Raw genomic sequence first — 16,408 nt, forward strand, 5'->3', positions numbered from 1 at the left:
CGAGATGGCACCAGCACAGCTGGGAACCTTCGATGCATGTACACCGAGCGGCTCACGTGAACTGACGCGTGCACAGATAAAAGCAACAGTTCCAAAGAGCTGAACAAAACCGAATTACACAATTGAAAAGGCAGCAAAAATATGAAGCGTCTGATAAGCATATTCATAAATCCAGCTACTGCGGAAACAAAGCACACGGTGGAAAAAGTCAATGTACCGCTAAAGGAAGACAGTGTAAAAAAACCCGTGCATGCAGTGTGTCAGGTCTCAGATAAAGAAGAAGACGAGCTGTTTATTGATGCAGTAAGAAACCTGTCATCTTTACAACGATTGACAAACACGGAATGTAACTTGAACACAACACATCCTACAAATACGAACCTGATTGAAAGAAATAATGATAATCAAATCCTTGATGACAGCAACACTCAGTAACACTCACAAAACAAATACTGTATATTGACAGTCATGTTACGTTATTTTTAAAATGTTCCCTTTTCTTTTCTAGCTTTTTAACACACTACTTCTCGCTATGATACGCGGGTATATATATATGTATATATATATCCCGATCTACATACTCGAATAATGGATACTTTATTCGCCATCAATGATTGTTTTGGTAAAGCCATACTCAGTGTATTCATTAGATGAACGGTAAAAAAGTAAGAGCGAGGGGAGGATGACTTATTGAGGCATGCAGGCTGTAGTGCGCGTCAACTCTATCTGAATTGCGCGATCACATTTGAAAAATATATCTTTTCAAGTTCTATTTAGTCCATATGTGTCAAACTCAAGGGCCACGGGCCACATCCGCCCGTGTAATTATATCCGCCCGCGAGATCATTTTATATACTGTATTATTGTTATTAATGGCCGGGTATATGAAGCGCTGGTAACACAATAAACTACAGATCCCATAATGCAGCGCTTCAGCTGCCTTGCCGAACTCTTACCGCGTTAATCAAGTCTAGCTTATGATGCTGCAAGTTATTGCGAAGCTAGCTCACACGATGCTGAGAGAAAAGTTGATTCTGAAAATAGAGCCTTTAAAAACCGGTGGGAGGCTGAGTATATGTTTACTGAACCCGTGTGTCTCATTTGTGGAGCTAATGTGGCTGTAATTACAGAATTTAATCTAAGACGGCACTATGAGACAAAACATCAGGGTAACCTGAATGCAATGCAGAAGATACAGAAAGCAGAATAATTAAATAAGAATCTGACACTTCAGCGGACGTTTTACCCGTGCACAATCACAAAGTGATTTCAAGTGAAGCTGCTTTTATGGGAGACACAAATGCACCAGTGCACCTTGCCCCACTTTCCCTGTTGCCAAGTAATGTTAAACCAAGTCGTCACTACGGTGTTCCCAAATCGCACTTTGCTGATAAACTGAGCACACTGAGTTTGCACGGCGCTTTGGTGACTTTGAAGAACAAAAAAAGTCCGTCTACATGCGGCTCGAACCTTGTGCATGTTTGGTAGCACATATCTGTGTGAGAAGCTCTTCTCAGTGATAAAGACTAACAAAACAGCACACAGGAGTCGCCTCACTGATGAGCACCTGCAATCCATCCTGAGAATCTCCACAACACAGAACCTCACACCAAACATAAACGAACTTGTTGCCAAAAAAGATGCCAGGCGTCCAGCTCTAAAATGACATATGAGCAAAGACAACTGAATGATTTGATTTGTTATTGCTGAAAGGAACACATTTTATTTATATTTCCAGGTTTTGTTATGCAGCATGTTCATATTTGAATTTGTATAATTTTGACAGGATATATTTTTATGGAGTGCAAAATCTTTTGGGATATTTAAAATCTAAGTTTATTTTTTATATAAAATTACATAAGAGTAAAGAAATTTGAATGTTTGTTCTTTTAACGTTTACTTTATTTCTAACTTGTATAATTTAGACAGGATATATTTTTATGGAGAGCAAAATATTATAAGTTGTTTAAGGTTTGAGTTGATTTATTCAGAATAATATTCCTGTCTGTTTTACCATTCCTACCAAAGATATTTCTGTCGACTAAATAAAAATTCCTTCTATTTAAAATTTAAATAGAACTTGAACAAATACGATAGTTCATAATATCCACGCAGACTTGCACGTAAGAGCGGGAGTCATCCGTTTTAACAAGCAGCGTATTGCACTGATACGAAATAGCTGTGTGTGTATATATGTAGATATGTATGTATATGTATATATATGTTTATATATGTGTGTGTGTATGTATATGTATGTGTATATATGTAGATATATATATATGTATGTATGTATGTGTATATATATGTGTATATGTATAGATATGTATATATATATATGTTTATGTGTGTGTGTGTAATATATATATATATATATATATATATATATATATGACAACAACACTCATCACTCACAACAGTGACAAAACAATTACATTGGCAATCATGTTACGTTATTTTCAAAATGTTTCCTTTTCTTTTCATTGCTTCTTTAACACACTACTTCTCCGCTGCGAAGCGCGGGTATTTTGCTAGTATATATATATATATAGCATATATATATAAAAAAGATTTCATTTTTTAAACAACAGTTGGTTAAGCAATAGAGCACCAACTATGATGTAAAGAAACATACAGTATAGTTTATAAGGCTATTATAAATAATTGATGAGGTGCAAAAATTATGTAGAAACTTCTTTTTGATGTTTTAATAGAGAAGACTATTACACACTAAAGCAATTCAAAGTTTTCTATTACAATTTAATATATTAAGTCTACTATACTGTTACTTTTCTTTAAGAAGCTTCCGTGTCAGACCTGTGTGCTTGCGGATTAGTTTTAAACCAGTTGTGCATATCTTTATGCCTAAAAGTTTGTGTATTGAAAGTTTAAATGTAATGAATTGTTTAAAAGTGTCTTGATCACTGCTTAAAGATTGGAAGGTTTATTTGAATTTAGTCCATGCATTAGTAATTTTAACAATGACATTATGTTGTCATGCTTAAAAAGTAACACTTTGCCAAATGAATGCTGAGTATAATAATATAATTTGCCAGTAGTTTATTCTGTAATATTATGTTTGCATTACTGTAAACTAATGGAAAAACATTTGCTATTTTAAACTATTTGATACTTCTGTATTAAATAACTATTGGGTCACTGCTTAAACATAATTTTGCCCTGGAGATATCATTATTATAACTTAAGCTGTACTTTGCTTTGCATATACTGGTCACTAACCTCCTTTGATGACTTGGTGGATTTTTGTAATGGTAAGACACAGCAACAGCAGTATGTGGGCACAGCAAGTAATGATTTTCTTTCCAGCATCTTTTCATTGTCTGCATAATTCCATCATCCGTCACTGAGCAAGAAGATATGATCTTAGAAATCTTAAAAAAAAGTATATATTTTTCAATCTGGTTGTTAATTTAGAACATGTGGTAACAACTTTCACTTGGTTCTAGATTGAACGTGTGGAAAAAAAGATTTGTTAACAAACAAATGAAATAAAGTGGTTAAAAAATACATCTAATAAGCTTTAAAAAAGTACAATTAAATTAGGCCAGGTAGAATGTGAAGAAGGAAACTAGTTAAGCAATCCATAAGTTCTGTTGTTCACCTGTCACTTATACACCATCTTACTCCATTGCTGGATTGTGGGGAGCCAGTGTTCTGTTCTTTAAATTGTGGGAACTGAAATACAGAGACAGAGATGGGATCCCCAGGGCAGGAAATTAATTTAATGAAAGGAAGTCAAGCGAAAGGCTAGTATACAATTGGAAATAAGAAAACTTATTGTTATAACCCCCTAAAAAATATAAATCATTGTTAAAACAAATTTAGCAATGAAAAAGGAACACTTATGAAGTTTCCATTTTGACCTCTTCTAGTCCAGTCCCACACCTGCTCTTCCAAATTGGCCTACGTGACACGTAAAGTTTCTGCAGACTGCCATGACTTTGACACAGGAGACTGAAAATACAGAAAACAAAGGGAAAGGACAAGTGATGGTGTCTTCCATAGCCATAACAATGGAAAGGTTATTAATAGTTACTGATTCCAATATTGTTTCATAAAGTTTTTGCTGGAAGAAGTAAACCTGTTTGACTTCTGCACAGTGTACTGTCATTGTGGTTTTGTTTCTCGTGCCCAGGAAGGGACATTACAATAGATAATGTAAAGAAAATCCTTCTCTTAAGAATGTGCTTTTTCCAAGGAAAGGCAATAATGTTAAATTGGTTGCTTGGAATTGATTCAAATAAGAAAGAAATATTAGAATGCAAAGTTTGCAAATGCAAAGAATGCAAAGAAAAGATGAAAGCAGTTATAGGAGGCAGCACATAAAACAGAAACAGTAGAATGGAACCCATGCAAGAAAGCACAGGATGAAGTTAAAAGTCTGTGCTCAAAAAACAGCTCCAAAGTATTCTTCACCCTGCTTAAGCATAGACTCAACAAGGCATGCTCCCAGTTGTATATCCCATTAGACAGCTAGATTACGTTAGGTACAATGAGGGGCCATTCAGAAAAAAAAGGTTGGTTTGTAAATATGTAAATTGGTTCAGATATATTGGTTTGAATACATCTGTTCAGATATATACATTGGTTCAGATAGGTTGGTTGAGATACATATACATTGGTATTTATATGTCTGTTCTGATATACTGCATATACATTGGTCCAGTTATACTGGCTTGGATATATACCTTGGTTTAAATATATCCGTTCAGATTATATATTAGTTGATATACATTGGTTTAAATAGATTGGATCAGATATATACATCAGTTCATAAACATCCATTCAGATGTGTATATATTGGTTGAGATACATCAATTTGGATATATAGCTTAATTCAGATACAGGTAGTCCCAAGGTTATGGACATCCGGCCTATGACTTACGAACGGAGCCGCAAGCTGTGATGCATGCGCCTCAGCAACTGCCGCTCCGTCATCTTCAGCCTGGCGACGCTGCAAGTGGTGGCTGGAGAGGGTGATTTCGCTGCTCGCACAGTGCAGTGTCCCTCAGGCAGCTCCCGGTGGCAGGCAGTGACCCATGGTCCATAGTCACTGGGGCTACCACTATCGCTCGTGTGCAGGACGGAGGCTTGATGGGGCAGTTCACTGCCCGGCCACTACGCTACCACAGCTACTGCTCCTGACTGGATGCAGGATAGATGGAGAGGAAGGGGGAGTTTCACTACAATCGGTGACCTGGTTGTGGCTGAACGGAGGCCATTGAAGGTGAACAGATCGGCGGAGGGTAGCATTGAAGTGTACCTCGGTTGGCTGCCTGTTGAACGGGGGCGGTGGTGGGCGATTCACTACCCGCCTGTGGCCATACCGCATTCATTCTCAGTGGGCGGATGCTGCAGGCAGCATACTGAAGTGGAGGTGACTGTGAGGTTGGCTAATGGTGAATCGCCCCTCACTGTCCCCATTCATTTTCAATAGCAAGCCTGCTTGTACTGTTACGCACATAGCAGGAAGTTGTCTCTTGCCAGTACATCAGACATGTTGACGATGGGTGCCTTCTCGTGGTGATAGCAAGTACAGTGTTGTGCAGAAGAGGTCATCTTAACCTTTTGTCTTCATCCTTCAAGAATGTCTCAGAAACACAAATCTAATGCAAGTGCTGGTGATACAGTAAAGAAGAGAAAAACCATCACCATTGAAAATAAAGTAGAAATAATAAAAAGGTCAGAGAGTGGTGAAACTCCATCATTCATTGGCAGAGCACTTGATTACAGTTGGTCAACAATAGCTTTTATTAAAATAATGTACCTGTTCTGACTTACATACAAACTCAACTTAAGTACAAATCTACAGTACTTATTTCGTACGTAACCCGGGGATTGCCTGTATATACATCAGTTTGAATAGAACGGTTGTGATTTATAGATTTCCACAGCGTGACCACCTAAGTTTAACATCTCTGTTCTGCTTTATCATTGCTTCACCATTGTTATCATTATTGTATATACTTTAAACAAGAAGCAAACAAGAAGCAAATGCCTGTTGGGTGCATTTTATTTCACAAGCCATCTTGAGAGTTGGGTTGGGAGTGTTATGAAGATATCTGAGCCCCTGTGGAATTCAGTGTCCCTTCTGATTTGGTGCAGGTGCACTAAGGTATGATTGTCATGGATCTTGTGTTTGTACATCTTTGTGCGCCACTTCTCTTTTGACTTAATGCATGCTCCGTGAAAAATGCTGTTCTGTCTGTCAGTAGACATACATGATTGTGCAGCCGTCTCCCTGCTGTGTTATGATACACAACGATGTCATGAAATCTGCATTCTAAAGTTGCAGGTATATTAAAACAAACCACAATGAGAAGAACACTCTTTTTATGAGGCAAAACTTTAATATCAAATTTTTGAAATTGAATATCACGTAATGAAATTTGATATTAGGTTTGTGAAATTTGACATTGTGCTTTTGAAAGTTGATAGATAGATAGATACTTTATTAATCCCAAGGGGAAATTCACATAATCCAGCAGCAGCATACTGATACAAAAAACAATGTTAAATTAAAGAGTAATAAAAATGCATTTAAAAACAGACAATAACTTTGAATAATGTTAGGGTTTAAGGGGTGGAATTGAAGAGTTGCATAGTGTGGGGGAGGAACGATCTCCTCAGTCTGTCAGTGGAGCAGGACAGTGACAGCAGTCTGTCGCTGAAGCTGCTCCTCTGCCTAGAGATGATACTGTTCAGTGGATGGAGTGGATTCTCCATGATTGACAGGAGCTTGCTCAGTGCCCGTCACTCTGCCACAGATGTTAAACTGTCCGGCTTCATTCCTACAATAGAGCCTGCCTTCCTCACAAGTTTGTCCAGGTGTGAGGCATCCTTCTTCTTTATGCTGCCTCCCCAGCACACCACCGCGTAGAAGAGGGCACTTGTCACAACCATCTGGTAGAACATCTGCAGCATCTTATTGGAGATGTTAAGGGACGCCAACCTTCTAAGGAAGTATAGTCGGCTATGACCTTTCTTACACAGAGCATCATTATTGGCAGTCCAGTCCAATTTATCATCCAGCTGCACTCCCAGGTATTTATAGGTCGGTACCTGTCTCCTCTGATGATCACGGGGCCCATCAGGGGCCTGGGCCTCCTAAAATCCACCACCAGTTCCTTGGTCTTGCTGGTGTTCAGATGTAAGTTGTTTTAGTCGCGCCATTTAATAAAGTATTTGATTAGCTTCCTATACTCCTCCTCCTGCCCACTCCTGATGCAGCCTACAATAGCAGTGTCATCAGCGAACTTTTGCACGTGGCAGGACTCCGAATCATATTGGAAATCTGATGTATATAGGCAGAACAGGACCGGAGAAAGTGCAGTCCCCTGCAGCGCTCCTGTGACATTGCTGACCACAATGTCACACCTGCAGTTCCCGAGATGCTCATACTGAGGTCTGTCTGTAAGATAGTCCACGATCCATGCCACCAGGTGTGAATCTACTCCCATCTCTGTCAGCTTGTCCCTAAGGAGTAGAGGTTGTATGGTGTTGAAGGCGCTAGAGAAGCGCCTTAGGTGGTGAAGCAGCAGCCACTTCATGGTCTTCATCACATGTGACGTCAGAGCAACAGGCCGAAAGGCATTCAGCTCACTAGGATGTGATATCTTTGGGACTGGGGTGATACAAGATGTTTTCCAAAGCGTTTGGACTCACCCCTGTTCCAGGCTCAGGTTGAAGATGCACTGTAGAAGACTCCCTAGTTCCAGAACACAGGCCTTCAGCAGTCGTGGCGATACTCAATCTGGACCCGCTGCTTTGCTGGCACGAAGTCTCCTCAGCTCTCTGCTCACCTGCGCTGCTATAATTGTGGGTGGGGATGTCTCTCCTATGCTGGTATCAGCGGAAGGATGGTTGGAGGATGTAGTACTCCGAGGTGAGAGTGGGTTAGGGTGGTCAAACCTGTTAAAGAAGTTGTTCATTTGGTTTGCTCTCTCCACGTCTCTCTTAATGGTGGCACCCCACTTCGAGCTGTAGCCAGTGATGATCTTCATCATTGATATCGCACTTCTGATCTGATCTGATAAGTTTGAGGATGTTGATATCAAATTTCAAAACCGTGATATCAAATTTTAAAAGCATGATACCAAATTTTATAAGCCTGATAACCACCTTTATAAATGTAATATCAAAATGACAAAATATGATATGAGAGTTTAAAATCAACATATATATATATACATGCTCATATATATATATGAGCATTTAAGCTCTCTTTTTTGATATCAAGTTTCAAAACACTATTATAAAATTTTGAAAATCCAATATTATATTTTAAATGAATGATGTCAAATTTCAAAAACATGATGTTAAATTTCCAAGTGTTTATCAAATTTTTAAAAGTTGGTATCAAAAACCTGACTCTTTATCATATTTAAAACCAATTATATCAGCGTTATAACTGCTGATATTAAGGAAAATGGATTAAATGTTAAAATGGCCTGCCAAATTTCCTTTACTTTCATGATTTAAATCCCCCACACAGATCCCCACTTCCTCATCCCGCTCCAACCTGATCCACCCTGCTTGTGCTGGTTGCCTCATTCACTTCCTCTGTCCCTCCCATGAGTTAACGAAAAGCTTTAAGCACAGGTGCTGTACACCCCTTTTTTCAACTAATGAAACAATTATTTTATCACTGACCGAAAGTCAAATAGCAATTTCTATTACTTCTTGCAGTCGAGATGTTGCAGGTTGGATCCCAGGTCCTACATGCATTAATTGTTTTGAGTAGTGAGTAGCTGTTATTATTGCTATTATAAAATAAAAACATACATTTGATTTATTTGAGTCTGTAACAGCTGGTGTAAATTTATGGTACTTGTAAAAGACACTGTTATAGTTTTCAAATAAATGAAATAAATAAATGAAATCGAATAATGATGAGGGTTCTACATCTCAGAAAGAGAACAGAAGGCCTCCCTGCAAGAAATGTCCACTTACACATAGGAACAATGAAGCTGCACTAGGTGAAAAATTAAAAGATGGCACTGTTTGGATGCAGCAAAAGGTTGGGCGTCATCCTCTACCAGTGAATCTGCCACAGGCATGTCCTTCAACAAAATAGCGGGGCATACAGAGCTCCAAGGTATCATGCAAAGTCCTGTTTGTGATTATGTTTTGTGATGGGACTTTATATAAAAACATTTATAAGTTACTTATATAAAAGCCAGATAAAATGTTACTTACCTTGATTTATTTACTTATCTTCATACAGTGTAAAGTCACAAGTAGACTGCAGAGCTTCCTGTGTTTGATCGACCCGGGAATGCTGACAAAATGCATGTGCAATGCCAATCCTTATTTTAGAAAAGATCCCAGTTGTCCCACGGGAGAAAGACTTTCCAAGACTAAGGTCATAATGTTTATGGAGCCATTTCTGGACAAAGGCAGAACTGTAACAGTAGTAGCATAAACTAAAAAAGGAGCTTCCACCTGCAGCTAAAGTCACTTCAGTATGCAAGCAAAGAAATGGAACTGAGAATGCAGACATTCTTCTTCTTTTTGGGCGAATTGCGTTTGGCAGATTCACTGGCAGGATGACTGTGCCATCTTTCGCCTTTACACCTGGTGCAGATGCATTGTTCTTTTGTGTGAGTGGACGTTTCTTGCAAGGACAGCTTCTGTTCTCTTTCTCTGATGTAGAACCCTCATCCTCATTTGAGTTCACCTCTGTTATATCACGTCTTTATTTGAAAACTAAAAGTTTCAGATCGGGGGGAGCGTGAACGTGACTGAGAGAATAAAAGTGAATATTAAAACAAAACGCTAACTTTTACCACGAATTTACTCCAGCTGTTACAGACTCAAATAAAACAAATGTATGTTTTTATTCTATAATAGTAATTAAATAACTGCTCAATACTCAAAACAGTTAATGCATGAAGGACCAGGGGTCAAACCTGCAAAATCTCGACTTGGAGACAGCAGTTCTTACCTCCGCACCAGCCAAGCAGATGTATCTTTGTTTGTGTGTGTCTGTCGTACCCTATCCCAATTTATTTTACTTTGGTTAAATTATACAAAAAAAGCGCATTTGTTTTGTTATATCTGTGTTTTGTGTGAAAGTGTTTATTTGATATTTGGACTTCAGTCTTCACACATTATACACTTCATGTTAGCATTTTGCCAATTATTAGTAGTACATGAAAAAAGTGTCTGTTCTAGTTATGTGTTCAACATTTCTTGCCTCACATTTCCTGTCATCCTATGTTTACCAAGATCGTTGTAGATACAGAACACACATGAAATATGTGTTCCAAATGATGATATATTGTTTACCCTATACTATTCAAGGCACCTCACACACAGAGAAACAGACTTGAGCTGGGAGAACTTTGTATATGACTAAAGCTGCATCACTGGGGGATGGGATAGCAGGCTGCCTGCTGCCAGTGCTGATCGACACATTTGCAAAACATAATATGCTGATGAGGAGGTGCAAGGGAATGTAAGATGGCCCGGAATTACAAATTTTTTCATAGGTTTCGGGGACTCTAGTGTTAAACAATGATATTACAATTTAAAATTGTAATGAGCATAACACAGCTTTGGGAGAATATGCAAACTTCACAAAGACAAACACTGGGTCAGATTCCAATTCAGGACACTGGATCTGTGAGACAGCAGCACTAACCACTACACTGCTACATTACTTCTCTAAATATACTGCAAGAGGCTGTTGGGTGAGAAAGTAAATGCCTGAAATAAAAGGGTTACAGGGAACTGGTATTATAGATAACAAGCCTGAAAAAACTCAACTTGTCCAACAACACACACTGGAAAAGGGAAAGCTTCACCAAGTGCAAAAGGTCAATGGGAACTGTATAACATTAGAAATACACACCTAACTAAATAAATAAAATGGTTTTGCCCTAGTTGGAAGCATGCAATGTTTCCTGGGATATTAATGCACAGACAAACCTGCAGCTGTCAGAGATACCATGTTTTCTGAAAAAAAGAGGCTATTGAAGAGAGAAGCTAGTGAAGTAGAAGCCTGGGAGAATCCCCTCAAACACAGGTGCCCATGTGGTATGACTGCAACTCTGTGTACGGAGGAACAAATGCAGCTGGCTCTTCCACATCACTTATTATTCCTGCCTGTTTAAATGGATTTTAGGGTTCAGAGGTGCAGGAATACTATATATGTGGGACGGACAGAGGAAGCTCTGTGAAGAAGGTAACAAGGCTTACTGAGAACATTTCTGACCCTGTAAGTAGTCCTGGGTATTGCCCAGGAAGTAGGCCTCAGTTAAAGCATAAACCACCTTTATGTTGAGTGGTGTCACATTCCTGGTGTCCACAGCTTCAAGAAAAACTCAAGAAACGACTAAATATTTAAAAACTTCAAATAGTCTCAGGTCTGAAAAGCATCATTGGTTTTGAGCCAGCACTCTCAAAAATGCTTTAGGCTTAAATAGTTCAATTTAGTGTAATTATTTGAAAGCACTGGCCCAAAGAAGAAAAACATAATCTTTAGGGTCAATTTAAAGTTTGTTTAACATAAAAAAGAATCTAGGATTACAACAATATGAGCAAAGAACATACTGTAAACATTGCAGAATATCCACAAAAGGAGTGAACACTTTATATTGGCAAAAAAATCAAACAGAAACAAAGGCAAAAAAATTATAATAATACAAACGAAAGATCCAAAAAATGAAGACAACAACAAAAACAAGGGCTAATGCTTCAGCACAGGCAAAAAGCATCCTTGGCCTTTAAATTACCAATTTAGATTCACTATACAAAGAAAAGAAGAAATAACAGATAGGACTAAAAGGCAGAATATTCATACAAAATAGTTAGAAATACTTCACTGAAAACAAATTAAAAAAAAAAAGTAAAATTAACAAAAACATCTCCCCAAGTCCACATGGGTTTATTCCCACAGCCCAAGAAGAAGAAGGTTAAGAAGATTGGACATGCTAAATGTTGGGGTAGGCTCCAGCTTCCCTACATCTCTCTTTGGATAGGCAGATTTAAAAATGGATGAATGGAACACTAACAAATATATCAAAATAAATAACAAAATACAGCAAAATAAATGAAGAAATGCTTGGGAAACTGAAGCCAGGGAAGAAACCCCAGGTAAACCATAACAATAAGTTAGGAAAAACACTTAAGAAGCAGACAGAAGTATGAGGCCACACCTGTGAGTGCAAGAGAGAAAACAGGAAAAAGAGTAATATTTGGAAATGTGGGCTAGAGGATAAGCCTCCACTCTGGTTAGACAGGGGAACAAATCTGTTATTGTATCAAAGAAAGGCACTGTGTTTTTGTTCAGCACTCTCTTATGTTATTTTTTGTATTTGTACCTTGGAGTGCAGACTGTCTTGTAGTTTAATCTTCCCAGTTGAGTGGAATTCCTCCATCATCTCTTTAATCAACTTATTGTCCATTCCAGAAAACAACCAAAAAACACGCTCCATGTTATAGGGATCCTATAAGGCAAAGAAACATGACTGTCTGGTTAATTTGATTCATTCCTAACCATTTTTCAAATGTGTTTTACACTAATTTATAATTAGACAAACAATTAAAAAGATGCTTTGATCAGAATTGATATTCTCATAAATATGCTATTGGAGAATCACCAAAAGTAAAACAATAACAAGGACACTGGTTAGATAGAGGACAAATTTACTATTGTTTACACTTAGCAACGCTGCTGTATTCAAAACCAATTTTGATCTTGTGGTTATTGTGCAAATTTGCAAAATATGAGAACTTTGTCATAAAGGTTATATTGTAATGGCCGATACCCTTATCCGGCCAGCAGCCACACTACCAGGACCGGTGGCCTGGATAAATTACTGAGGAAAACTTTAATCAACCAAACCATACCTCTGACAAATAATATTTTTCCCCGATCGACAGATAAACACAAGCAACACAATATCCAAATGTAAATCAGGTGCAGTAATATATTGGATGCAGCAAAATCACAAACACAGTGTTATAAATCCCTGGCACAATACCCTCCACCATACCAGCAATGTGAAAAGCAATGTATATACAATAATAAATCCTCCCTTGTCCCTGCACACGAATAACAAACACACAACACACATAATGACAACGAATGAATGGGATGATAATGAACATGAAATGAGTCCGGGTAAATAACTGTCCAAATTACTGATAACTGTCCCAAAATGATTGTGTTTGATTCTCCAGAATTAAATACCGGAACAAGCTCACCGTGATTCCTCGGCGATGGTGGAAAATAATGTCCAACCTCAGGGTTCTGGAGATGAATCCATTGCAATACAGTAATCCCTCACTATATCGCGCTTCGACTTTCGCGGCTTCACTCTATCGCGGATTTTATATGTAAGCATAACTAAATATATAACGCAGATTTTTCGCTGTTTCACAGGTTCTGCGGACAATGGATCTTTTTACTTCCTGTACATGCTTCCTCAGTTGGTTTGCCCAGTTGATTTCATACAAGGGACGCTATTGGCGGATGACTGAGAAGTTCCTGTGTGTTGAATGCGGTGTTAACAAGGAAGTCTCGTCTCGCTCATTCAGAATCAATGTGTTTCGCTGTGTAAAGAGTTAACTTTTGTGCTGTTTTGTGTTTATCTTTGTACATAGTCAAGCCTTTCATTATAGCTCCAAAATGATCTGCTACTGCTTCAGGGGCCGTGCCCAAGCGTCAACGGAAGAGGTTAACGATTGCCGAAAATGTAAACGTTTTGGATTTGTTGAAGGAATGGAAAAGCTACACCGCTATAGGACACCATTACAGCATCAATGAGGCTATGATTCTTTTTATTTAAAAAGTAGGAAAGGAATATAAGATCTACGGTCGCAGTGTCCTTTCAACCAGGGTGCAAAATGAGTTGTAAGTGGATGTAATAAGGCAGTAGTCTGGATGGAATCTGCTTTAGGGATTTGGATTGAAGACTGCCAGGAGAAGAACAACAGCAGTGCTACACAATCGTCTGAAGAGGCTCCTTTAGAAGGGCTGTAACACTCTCCTTTGTTGTGTAGTAAAACTAAACTCATTGTTATCGGACAAGTCATCGTGTCATTGTTGGTGAGTAACCATAATTAATTTTCTACTTACAGTACTTATTACATGTACGTACGTTTAGTGTCACTTGACACACATTTACTGTATACAATTTTTCTTGCATTGTACGTATTTATTGCTGGTGGCCTGTCTATCGTAATGGCTGTAACATATGTGATATCGGAGACACTCGATATCTTTAAAATAATATTTAGGTTTTACTGTATATAAACAGTGTGTTTACATACATAATTTCAATGAATCTTACCTAATATCTAAGAGAATACAAAGGAATTATGCTGTATAACTGTGCAGGGAATATTTATAAACAGTGTCGGAGAGTTTATAAGGGCTTAAAATATACAAAAATAACCATACAAACATATGGTTTCTACTTCACGGATTTTCACCTGGGTCTGGAACGCAACCCCCGCGATCGAGGAGGGATTACTGTAATCCAGCAGAGTGAGAAACAAACTGGAAAATTAACGTGATGTGGATGAAAGCAGAAATTGATAATTAGTAGCAGTTAGTAGAATCTCCTTCTCTCTACTCTCTCTCTTCTTTCCCTCCTTTCTGTTTAAATAATAATGAGCTGGATGTAATGGAAAATTTTAAAATATATAATATATATATATATATACTGCTCAAAAGAATTAAAGGAACACTTTTTAATCAGAGTATAGCATAAAGTCAGTGAAACTTATGGGATATTAATCTGGTCAGTTAAGTAGCAGAGGGGGTTGTTAATCAGTTTCAGCTGCTGTGGTGTTAATGAAATTAACAATAGATGCACTAGAGGGGCAACAATGAGATGACCCCAAAACAGGAACGGTTTAACAGGTGGAGGCCACTGACATTTTTCCCTCCTCATCTTTTCTGACTGTTTCTTCACTAGTTTTGCATTTGGCTACAGTCAGTGTCACTACTGGTAGCATGAGGCGATACCTGGACCCTACAGAGGTTGCACAGGTAGTCCAACTTCTCCAGGATGGCACATCAATACATGTCATTGCCAGAAGGTTTGCTGTGTCTCCCTGCACAGTCTCAAGGGCACAGAGGAGATTCTAGGAGACAAGCAGTTTCTCTAGGAGAGCTGGAGAGGGCCATAGAAGGTCCATAACCCATCAGCAGGACCAGTATCTGCTCCTTTTGGCAAGGAGGAACAGGATGAGCACTGCCAGAGCTCTACAAAATGACCTCCAGCAGGCCACTGGTGTGAATGTCTCTGACCAAACAACCAGAAAGACTTCATGAGGGTGACCCAAGGGCCCCATGTCCTCTAATGGGCCCTGAGCTCACTGCCCAGCAGCATGCAGCTCGATTGGCATTCGCCATAGAATACCAGAATTGGCAGATGCACCACTGGTGCCCTGTGCTTTTACAGATGAGAGCAGGTTCACCCTGAGCACGTGACAGAAGTGAAAGGGTCTGGAGAAGCCATGGAGAACATTATGCTGCCTGTAACATCATTCAGCATGAGCAGTTTGGTGGTGGGTTAATGATTGTCTGGGGAGGCATATCCATGGAGGGTCACACAGACCGCTACAGGCTTGACAAAGGCACCTTGGCTGCCATTAGGTATCAGGATGAAATCCTTGGACCCATTGTCAGACCCTATCCTGGTACAGTGGCTCCTGGTGCACAACAATTCCTGGCCTCATGTGGTGAGAGTATGCAGGAAGTTCCTGGAGGATGAAGGAATTGATACCATTGACTGGCCACCACACTTTCCTGACCTAAATCCAATAAAACACCTCTCGGATATTATGTTTTGGTCCATCCAATGCCACCAGGTTGCACCTCAGACTGTCCAGGAGCTCAGTGATGCCCTGGTCCAGATCTGGGAGGAGATCCCCCACAACACCATCTGTCATCTCATTAGAAGCATGCACCGATGTTGTCAGGCATGTATACAAGAACACAGGGGCCATACAAAGTGCTGCGTAATTTTGAGTTGCTGCAATTAAATTTTGGCAAAATGGACTAGCCTGCCACATAATTTTTTCACTCTGATTTTTGGGGCGTCTTTGAATTCAGGGCTCTGTAGGTTGATCATTTTCATTTCCATCAAACGATGTGGCATCCTTTCGTTCCTAACACATTACTCAGTCTATATCAGTATAGATATCCAGGGGGATTTCTTTTTCCCATTGAGATCTGATGTGTTTTCAAAGTGTTCCTTTAATTTTTTTGAGCAGTTTATATATATATATATATATATATATATATATATATATATATATATATATATGAAATATACATACATACATATATACACAGTCCTTTAAATAGACCATGACCCGGAAGTGTTCCTTCCTTTTTCCGAGTCAAACGCCACATCATCCGTCCTCAATT

The 16,408-nt window shown here is 38.8% G+C and overlaps 1 protein-coding gene across 2 annotated transcripts in view; it reads right to left on the reverse strand.

Moving 5' to 3' along the window:
- The window catches only part of thnsl2 (threonine synthase-like 2), a 60,137-nt gene that overhangs the window by 14,186 nt on the left and 29,543 nt on the right, over positions 1–16,408 (reverse strand). For both annotated transcript variants that reach the window (XM_039759096.1, XM_039759097.1), the window contains exons 7-8: positions 12,345–12,470; positions 3,238–3,389 (exon numbers count right to left, since the gene is read on the reverse strand). In XM_039759096.1, the coding sequence (XP_039615030.1) occupies positions 3,238–3,389; positions 12,345–12,470 (278 nt within the window). The remainder of the gene's footprint in view (positions 1–3,237; positions 3,390–12,344; positions 12,471–16,408) is intronic.

Source organism: Polypterus senegalus, chromosome 7 (genome assembly GCF_016835505.1).
Source record: "Polypterus senegalus isolate Bchr_013 chromosome 7, ASM1683550v1, whole genome shotgun sequence".
NCBI classification, from domain to species: Eukaryota; Metazoa; Chordata; class Cladistia; order Polypteriformes; family Polypteridae; genus Polypterus; species Polypterus senegalus.